Source organism: Bombus vosnesenskii, unplaced genomic scaffold, assembly GCF_011952255.1.
Source record: "Bombus vosnesenskii isolate JDL3184/JDL3185 unplaced genomic scaffold, Bvos_JDL3184-5_v1.1 scf7180000013265, whole genome shotgun sequence".
Lineage (NCBI taxonomy): Eukaryota > Metazoa > Arthropoda > Insecta > Hymenoptera > Apidae > Bombus > Bombus vosnesenskii.
The window spans coordinates 5,656,363-5,666,779 of record NW_022882925.1 but is presented as its reverse complement, the minus strand read 5'-3'; the positions used below and the strand labels follow the sequence as shown (position 1 = coordinate 5,666,779).

The window sequence follows — 10,417 nt, the reverse complement described above, 5'->3', positions numbered from 1 at the left end:
ATACCACTCATACAACAGCATATCTATTGAAAGTATTCTTAACACGATATGTATCTTTTATTTGAAAATATCGTACATATTATGGATCTATATAATATGATAATGAAACAATAAAATAGTTCTGTAACAAAAAGAATATTATGTATATTTACACAGAAAAGAATAGTATGTATATTTATATACTTTCTTTTGTAGACTTATCTTGCTGCTTATATATACGATGACCCCTTGTATTACCTTTTAAGATCGAAGTTAAAAAGTTACGATTGAAGTTAAAAAACTATGGACAAAAGTTTCGGCTCCGATTACCAATCGAATTCCAACGGAAAGTCAAAGTTGTTGAATTTATCCTTCTAATAACAACGGTCAGTGATGATGAAACTTTCATTAAAATTTTACAACCAATCTTCTTTGTTTCATTCAAACTTAATTGATTTACTATAAGTCCGTATATTATTTCATAGTCAATTAAGACACAATAGCGTGCGGAAATTCACAAATGTTCTATTCGACCGAATTTGCTTAGGGAAATAACGAGAGATAATTTCCACAAGCTTGCATGCATAAGATAATGGTGTTGCCTCATCTGGTGGAAAAAAATGCCTTTTTTAGCGAGAAGAGAGGGAGAAGAAAAGCAGGTTTGAACGGGAGAGAATGGGCAGGACCAGCGGCACCATTGGCCAATGGAACGCCACTGAGAACCTACCAATCGCCCACGCAGAGGAACTATGGTTTCTCCGGGTAAGGCAAAGCATATAAACCGCTAGTTCAGTACTCTCTGGCAAACTCTTATAACGCACGTTGGAGTTCCGTTGGGCGGACTAGTTTTAGTCCGTAGTAAACAGCGAAATCTTATTTGTGTGAAACGTGGAATGAATCTTCATCGATGAATGTTAGTGGGAATCAAGTTTGTAACAAAATAAATTTTAAGATATAACAGTGTGTTGTGTAAAATGAATAAGTGAATGTAACGTTTTATGAATAAAACCGAAATGCAAGGATTTCAAAGGAACTTTGACGATCAAGAACGGGATCAAAGAGAGGATGAGACTATTGTGGTGGATCTTGTGCCTCCACAGTATCAGATAAGCCCTCCACGTAGCCCGTCGCCGAATATACCCAAGACTTCTGAAAAAGGTAAATATGAGATAAAATGTCCGCCAGGTATTTTTTAGTAAATAGTCTGTGTGAACGATTTGAATTTTGAAAATTCCGCCGTTCAGCGTTTCGCTGTTAAGCGTTCCATTGGTTTTACTAAAAAATGTCAGCTGTCAGTTTTAAGATTAACAAAAATATCAGTCCTTAGACTGTAGGCTATTCGTCGATTATTTGGAATAGATTTGAACGTTATTAAAATTGTTAGATTATAATTAATATTAAACTGTATGTTTACATCGATAGGAAATGCGTAAGTTGGTATTCGCCGACGGGACGTAATAATGAACGGATAATCCTGTGTTTAGAGAACTAACTGTGCGCAAAGTTGATGTAGTCGATCATTGTTGGATATCCATTTGGCGTGGTTCGGTTTTGAAAATATAAATTCTATGATATAGAAGCGGTCTAAATGACCGATTTCCTGGTTTATCATAGAAATTCGTTTACAGTTATTTTTTAGGGAAAGATCATTCTAAAAGATTAATGTATTGTTAAGAACTTCGGATTTTCTAAAGAAAATCATGGTACTCATTATCCCTTGTTTGTACTTCAAAAGTACAAATTACTTAATCATCTCATTTACGTATACAATTACAAGTACTGTTACTGAATATATGTATATAGGAATATGTACATATTTATCTTTTCTTTGTTTCTTTGAATCGTTAATTCTAGGAATTTTCGAATTGTAAGATAATCCTATTATAGAAATACAGATAATACATATAATATATATAATATATATGTAAAATATATAGTATATACATATGATATATAATAATAAAAATACAATAAATCGCATTAAATATTTGTAGAGCAGCAATAGGTTAAATGAAAAAGATTTTGATGCTGAAAGCAGCCTTGCGCAAAAGAAAAGAAAACACTAGAATGTAGTGTTGCATATTAAAAATTCTTATAGCAATTATTAGCATTGTGGCGGATCAGTATCAATAATTACGAGCTATTACATACTAACAATTACTGCATATTAATTTCTCTAAAATAGAGTACAAAAAGAGAAAAGGAACATTCCGGAGAGGATCGCATCAAGAAGCAGTTCAAATGAAGGCTAGTTATCGTTTTCTTTCTCCGTCTTAGCTATCGTTCAACATAGTTTTTTTCTTTCTCTCATTCATTCTATTCCTCTTTATACGTCTCTAAAAACGATCATCCGCTGCTGCGGATTTTCTCCGAATTTCCGTACTTCTCTAAATGCGACGCAATCTTGCGAAACTATCGACAAGTATTCGAGAATGTTTAAAACGTTTTCGAATTTATTATCGATCTTCAGATGCAACGGTATCTCAACAGCAACCTTTATCATCGATGGACCCGAATATTAGAAGATATAGGACAGCGTTTACTCGGGAACAACTATCAAGGCTAGAGAAAGAATTTCACAGAGAGAATTACGTTAGCAGACCTAGAAGATGCGAATTGGCGGCAGAATTACATTTACCGGAATCGACAATCAAGGTAGTAAAAACAGTGATTATCAAACGATCAATTATACAAATCGTACCATCGTCTCTAAATGCCATTACGACAGAATGTTTATCGAAGATAAGCAAACATATTGCAATAAATTTCAGTAAACAATGAGCTCACCTTCCGATCTATGCGTAGAAAAGCGTTCTATTAACACCTCGCTGTGTTTAATTGATGTCGGTAATCGACAGTGACGATAGTACATATTCAGGAAAAAAACCTTGAATATCGTTTCGTTTCGTTTCTTTGAGCAAACCTTTTCCTTCGAGGAGTTAAAACCTCTATTACTTATTAAATAAAATATCAATAAAGCGGATGGAAAGATCATTATATTATTTATGAATCGGAGGCCAAAATGAAAAGTATTTTCTAATAATTGAATAATAATTACATAAATATAGAAGTACATAAAATAGTAATTAAGAGTTTTTACTGGAACAGTATGAATAAGAACGTCGGACCGTTTTTACATAGACTGCCATGTTTGATTGGCGATTATAGCTCGAAAAGAAGAGAGGGAGACTCGCCAGAGTCCGCTGCCGATTCTTTTTCCTCCTCCTTCTTTTTTTTTTTTATTCCACTCCGACGGCCAAGCAAACAGTCAATCACGGAGAGCAAACAAAAGCTTCTTGGTCTTTGGTTTGCTTCTGAATCTCCCTTGATCCTTTTTCCGTGACTTCTTAATTTCTTTCGACCACGACCGGTCGATCCGGTTCGAGGTGTTAAACACTTTAATTAGCGGTTTTCTCGTGTTACCTTTGACTTTAATGGATCCCTTAATTTCTCATCTCGCGCTGCCTGGACCGCACAATAGCTATAAAACCGTGTACCGATGGAAATGATCGAGGTGTTAAATGGTAGAAACGTTAGGCACCGGTCAGCCTTCGTGTACCTCCGATCCTGCATCTTAACTTTGAAATCTTCAATATATTAAACCTAAGAAACATCTTCCGCCTCTACTTTTCCGCCCTTTAATCATTCAGCATCTAAATTTAAGCTTTACAATTCGTAGGATATAACATTGAAATGGATGCGATTTTTACCAAATCTTGAAAACATTATAATAAAACAACGTTGCGCACAAACACGAACATCTTTACATCACATATATCCTCCTTCTACCTTTCATCTCCGTAAAAATTCGATATTCAAATTCTAATCTTAATTATCTAATTTGTAAAATCAAGCATCGAAATAAATTTGATACAGCAGGTATCTCAAAAATACTCTAAAACTTTCTCGCCTAAAGTTTTCCCTTCTACCTTCCAACCTCTGTAAACTTGCAACGCATAAGTCTAACTTTAATCTTATTATTCGATTTATATTTCATAATTCTAATTTTAGCCTCATATCATATATAGTCATCGACACATATACATCTAATGTTCAGATGATTTCTAATGGTGTGAAAATAGGTGTGGTTCCAAAACCGTCGTATGAAGGACAAGCGGCAAAGAATGGCCATGGCGTGGCCGTACGCGATGTACACGGATCCAACGTTAGCGGCAACCCTCTTGGCGGCAGCAACGGCAAGTTTGCCACCTCCGTACCATGCAGCTCCGAGTCTACCACCTACTCATCTGGGCCACAGTTACCCAGCAGCGGCAGCTTATTACGCCACAAGATATACGCCGTACACTGCAGCACCTACGGGCGCATCCTCGCTTCATCGGCCACATCCTCGCAACGCGGCTGCGTATCCGCATCTCCTGCAGCCTCACCCTTCTCTACAACCCCTGCATCTATCGAACTTGGGCGTTTCTACAGTGGGAAATAACGCCTTTCAGATGAGCAACCCACCCACTAGCGCGTCGACCACTTACAGGCCGACGTTGTTACCCGAGTCCTTGAGTCCAGTTCACTCGGACGCCTCCAGTGACTGCGACTGCGTCGGGGTTCAGCATCACCATCCTCATCATAACAACAACCAACAACAAATACTCGAGAAAAGCTCGCCACCCAATACCAACGATAACACCCAACAGCAGATCAAACTACCCACAGGTATCGGTTTATCTACTAGTATTCAGTTACCTCCCAAGCCACCATTATTTCAACCATATACAATGTGAGCCAAAAACAATAGAAGCAATAAAACAAATTATGTTTCGTTTAGGGAATTAATTGACTGAGATTAACGATGGCACAATGTATATAAACACCGATTGACGACGAAATGGTACCTGGTGAGCACGGTACATCGTGTGAATGTCTGTAAAATAATCTTTGTACATACGTAGATAAGTGTATAAGTGTTGATTAGAAGTATAGCATATACTATTACACAGATTTTTAGAATTAAAGTTAATTTAAAAAATTATTTAAACTATTCGTTCGATTTGGTCATGCCCATTTTTACTACAGAAATATCCTTAAGGACGTTGCGGAATAAGTAAGTAGAAACATTGCATTTATGCAGTCAGCATTCCACTACATTTAGGAGTCTAGTATACTTATAGCCCTACCCGCTAACAAGTTGTAGTTTTGTAATTAATTGTGTGTATAATTAATATGTGGGATGGTGTGACGTTAACGAAAGACGTGGCTGATTGTTTATAAACGTCGTTAAGGTATGTTAATGTTGTCATATTGTATTCAATTTTGTGAGAGTGCTACAACATTGTGTTTATCATACTGTCTTTTCTGCTAATTTATAATACTTTCCTACGTAACATGTGAATAGCTACCCCCAGTGGGATACCATCTTCGAATTTGATTAATTTATTTCTTTAGTGTGGTGAATGTTTGTTGGGTTATGTCCTTTGTGAGATCTGTTGGGTGTTTTCTTTTTAATTTTCTTTTTATGTTTGATGCGCCGACGGTTTCCGCTGCGACCCGGTACCCCATATATTTCTAATTTCTAATGATATCAAATTCGTATGTTCCCAAAAATTGTTACTAAACTGACTTACATAAGGTAATAATAGCTAAATGATAACTGAAAAATATCTGAGAATATAACCTATAGAACATCGATAAATTTATATAATAACATTAATTTCTATAACATAACATTACAATTAGACGAAGTAGTCATTCTACTTATTTATTTATTTATTTATTTGTATTTTCTTATCAACTTGTTCAACTACAATCTCTATGTGCCAAAGAATTTTATGACCAAGAAAAGCTTCCATTATATTTTTGTTCTGTAAAATTTTGTTCTATACATATTAATTCTAATCTCCTATTTTACATAATTCCATATTTGAGAATGTTCTATAGATAATATCTATGGATAAACTATACTATCACTCCATTTAACTTTCTTTCATTATTTTACAATGAAAGCTCTTGTACATGATTACCATATTCTATAATAGAATAGGTCATCCTATAAGTTCGTGCCGTTTTTCGAGCGATTATATATGTTAAGATTGTTTATATACCTTTCAGTTTTATGAAAAAATGTAATCCCCCTCTCGTTCTACAACTTCTTCCCATTTTTCTGGTAGGGCCATTATTCCGTCTCGATAAAAGTTCTCTTGTTTTTCTTTAAAATAATTTTCTAAGCTATTTTTGAGAATGTCAATATTTTCAAATTTTTTACCTACTAAAAAGTGTTGTAATGCTCTGAACAGATGGTAATCAGATGGGGCAATGTCTGGGGAGCATGGGGGATGTGGTAAAATTTCCCAATTAAATTCAGACAATTTTTTTGTAACGCTTTTCGCGACACGCGGTCTAGCGTTATGATGGAAAAATTAAAAAAAAGAAAAATGTTATTCTGTTGAGATGTATAATTGTATGTATAATTTTCTGTGCTGGACTGGGTTAAATGCATAGTAGAGATACTTGTATGTAAATATCAATCTGTGGAAGTATGTGTGTGCGCAGCGTCTCGAAAACAAAGGAATGTAAACTGTTCAGTCGATTAACAGACGGGTATAAACGAAAGTGCTGGGAAGCGTGCAAAATGTGTATCGAGAAATATATAAGAAATCGTCCATGAAATGAATATATTACTATTTTAATATTAATCCTCAGTATAAATTTAGTGTTCCTATAACATTATTTCGGCTTTAAAGATCCACAATTCTCAACATATTCTATATTTTCGACTTCTTTTTTCGCGTAGAATCACCTCCTTTCCGCTTGTATCACCGGTTACCAACCACCCTATATATTGTATCAATGAATTGTATTATAGATTAATTACTTAGGTGTTCCTTAATGTAATGGTTAATATTCATAAGAAACAGATTCTAATGACTAAACAAATTAGATTTTATCAAATTTCCGCAAAATTAAAGTTTTTTCATTATAAAATAATGAAAGCTCTTGTACATGGTTATCATATTCTATGATATATTGCCTAATAAAATAAACGCAAAGATAAGTATTTAAGATTAATTCCTTTGAAATTAAAGATTCGTATGGAAAGTTCTCTTTTTCTTTTTCACTCCTTAGGATCATTTCATTGCTTTCCTGCTTGTATCATCGCTTACATGAAATCATGTAGTAATATGCTTACTAAATAAATTTAAATAAACTATATTACAAATTAATCCAAGGTATCGTGTCCTTAAGGACGAATTGTTGGCGTAACTTATTACTTTTGTTATTTAAAAAAAACGGATATAATACAAAAATTACATTAATTATGTACACATGCTATATAGATTTTATAAATCCTATAGTAGTTTATTTAAAAAAAAAAATAAATGATTAGAAGGTACATTTTAAAAAATAATGTTTTAGCGACGTTCCTCTACATTTTTTCAGCTTCGTATATCTTACTCTGTAAACCTCGTTCTGTATTTTTACTGCTTTTCAAAAATATATAATTAGTAAGTGTCTTACAAAAGACTATAATTTTGTCGATTTTAAAAATGTCCAATTAATTAATGTCCGATTCAATGGTAATACAAAAAATGTTTCTCAGTTTAGTATTGTAGCTCAGTGGATTAAATTAAATTAACTGTGCAATTATGAAATTTATTAGGATTAGAACGGTTATGGGAATGTTTGTAGGAAGTATAATAAAAATTCTTTTAAAAATCTTATTAACAGGCAATGTTCCGAGTTAGTGATTGCAGGGATGCAAGATCAAATACTATATTGCCAGCTGCAACGAGGAGACGAGATACCTGTACTCGTAAAATCATAAAATTCTATATACCGTGGAGGATGGAGGATAGAAAAAATCGCCACGTTGATCTAGCGTCATAAATATAAAACGAGCCGTTTTGTTGGTAGCCCGTAAAAAAATCATTGAAAAAATTCGAGAAAAAAGCCATCGGCCGAGCCGAAATATGAAGGTTCGTTCAAAAAATATAAAATATTTAAGCGTTATATTATCTATCCGCTCCAAAATACCTATGGTCCTAAAGCGTTTAACCATTTTCAACGATCAAGTAATTAGAGATATAACTATTAGCACATTAAATTTTCTCATCTAACTTCTCCTTTTTCCTTAACTTCGCAAGAACGATAATTTCTTTACTTTCCAAATATTTGTTTTTTTTTTGCCTGAGAATCATTTTATAAATTATGATATCATACGATACATATAATACGAGGCAAATTCATTAAAATAATACAATATAAGAAGTACGTCGCATTTAATATTTCATAGATTTTTGTGTCACTATGTACGTTCTGTATCAATACAAAAAAAAGATAGATTTATGTCACCTAATATTAATTCATATTCTATATCTTACATCGGTATCATCAATCACATCAATTACAATTCATCATTTATTACGCAAAATGTCGAATAAAAACGAAAATCAAATAATTTATATCAAATATTATTTTGTTCGAATAAAATTCAATTTAAATTCCCCATAAATGTATAAATAAATATTCGCAGTCTATATATCATTCAATCTCATAATTTTCAGGAAAACGATATCTAAAAAAAAAAGGAAGATTGGTGAGTAGAAATCAACCCCTATCGTAGGATCGATCATTTTCTTCCTCTCTCAGGATCCAAGCGAGGAAGAGGGAGGGAAAGAGAGTTCATCAAATATTAATATCCAATTTATACCTTCGATACAAGGATCATCCCCCAATGTACAAGCTCATCCCTTCGAAATTACGTCGGGAACCCTCGATTCAATAGGTCACTCCCTAACTTAGATGGTGGCCATCTCTTCAAGGAATCACGGTCAATGGCGAAATTGTATTATCTTATCTGATGAGCCATTAGGTGACATTTAAACGACTGTTTCTTAACAATCTATTTGCGGTATTGTCGGAGGGGCAGATTGCGAATAGTCTTCCTGCGTCAAGATAATAAGCATACGATTGCTCCGAGCTTCAGATAGCGATAATAACACGTTATCTATGAGAATGTACGTTTATTTAGCTTCTGGATATTTAATATAATTTATACAAAAGTATTTTATATATATATATATATATATATATATATAAAGGATATTAAAAACATTGATCGTAACACCTCGTTGCAATTTAATTGGTAGTAAGTGAATTACAAATTTTCCTACTTTTTCCCATTTTCTAATTATTTTCATCTTTTTTTCTCATTTTCCAAGCCTATATCTTGTCAATTTTTTCAATTTTTTAAATCTTATTAAAGAACTGTCATACTTTCAGAGAATAAATTTTTCCAAATTATAGTTTCCTACAGATTTAAAAGATCATCCAACGTAAATGTTGAAGAAAAACTGTACATTTTTTTCTTATCCAGGTTTGTAAGTGGGTTGGATGGGTCTTGTTTCGACCGCAGAAAACGGTTTCACAGACCAGATCTTTTCTGTTCCGTCGAAAGAAAAGAAAAAGGCCAGATTTCTGAAGCGATTTTAAACCGTGATCGAGTTTGTCTTGTCGGCGTAAAGAAATGTTGACAGCTTCTGGTCACGTCTCCATAGACCACCCGTGGATCCGATCTGCGAAGTTACATGTCCGCACGAACTATAGCCGAAACACGGGAGCCCCTCACCTAAACGTATCCCTTGCAAATCGAATTTCGAATTTTACACGACCTAGACACAGTCGAACATACCAAAAGATATCGAACAAAGTTTGGATGATGTACTGTTTTCCATTTACACTGCCGATTTACCAATCTTAGCAGAGATAACAACAGCGATATTTGCCGACGACACAGCACTACTAGCATCCCACTCAGACCCAATAATGGCATCCCACGCTTTCCAGCGAGGTTTTGACTCTATGGAAAAGTGGTTCCACAAATGGGGCTTCAAAATTAACGAAAATAAATCCACATAGGTAACCTTCACGCTGCGAAAACAACCGTGCCCTCAGGTGACCATTAATAATATACAAATTCCTAACAAAGATTCAGTCAGATACCTGGGCATGACTCTGGACAGGAGATTGACATGGAAACAACACATCATAGACAAAACGAAGCAACTTAAGATTAAACTTAAAAAATTTTACTGGCTCATTGGCAGCAAAGCACTCAGAGCAAAATAATGCTATATAAAGCCATACTAAAACCTGTCTGGACCTATGGGATTCAACTATGGGGACCAGCGAGTAACTCCACATAGAAATCCTTCAACGATTTCAATCAAAAACACTAAGACCCCTAATAGATGCTCCTTGGTATGTCACCAACGAAACAATCCACCGCGACCTCAAGATACCCACAGTCAAAGAAGAAATATACAAGTTCAGAAGTAGATATAACACAAGAGTCAACAACCACCACAACCCACTAGTCACCCAATTACTTAACACGACGGACCAGATCCGCAGACTAAAAAGAAAACATCCTTTAAATTGAAGCATTAGATTCAACTAATGTATCAACATAATGTAAATTATTATA

General features: G+C 34.3%; 1 protein-coding gene across 1 annotated transcript; it reads left to right on the top strand.

The window, feature by feature from the left end:
* The first annotated feature begins 992 nt into the window (after positions 1-992).
* LOC117242374 (segmentation protein even-skipped) lies at positions 993-4,718 on the top strand. Its single transcript, XM_033508985.1, has 3 exons — positions 993-1,137; positions 2,450-2,634; positions 4,062-4,718. The coding sequence occupies exons 1-3, from the start codon at positions 993-995 to the stop codon at positions 4,716-4,718; spliced, it is 987 nt and encodes a 328-aa protein (XP_033364876.1).
* The last annotated feature ends 5,699 nt before the right edge of the window (positions 4,719-10,417 follow it).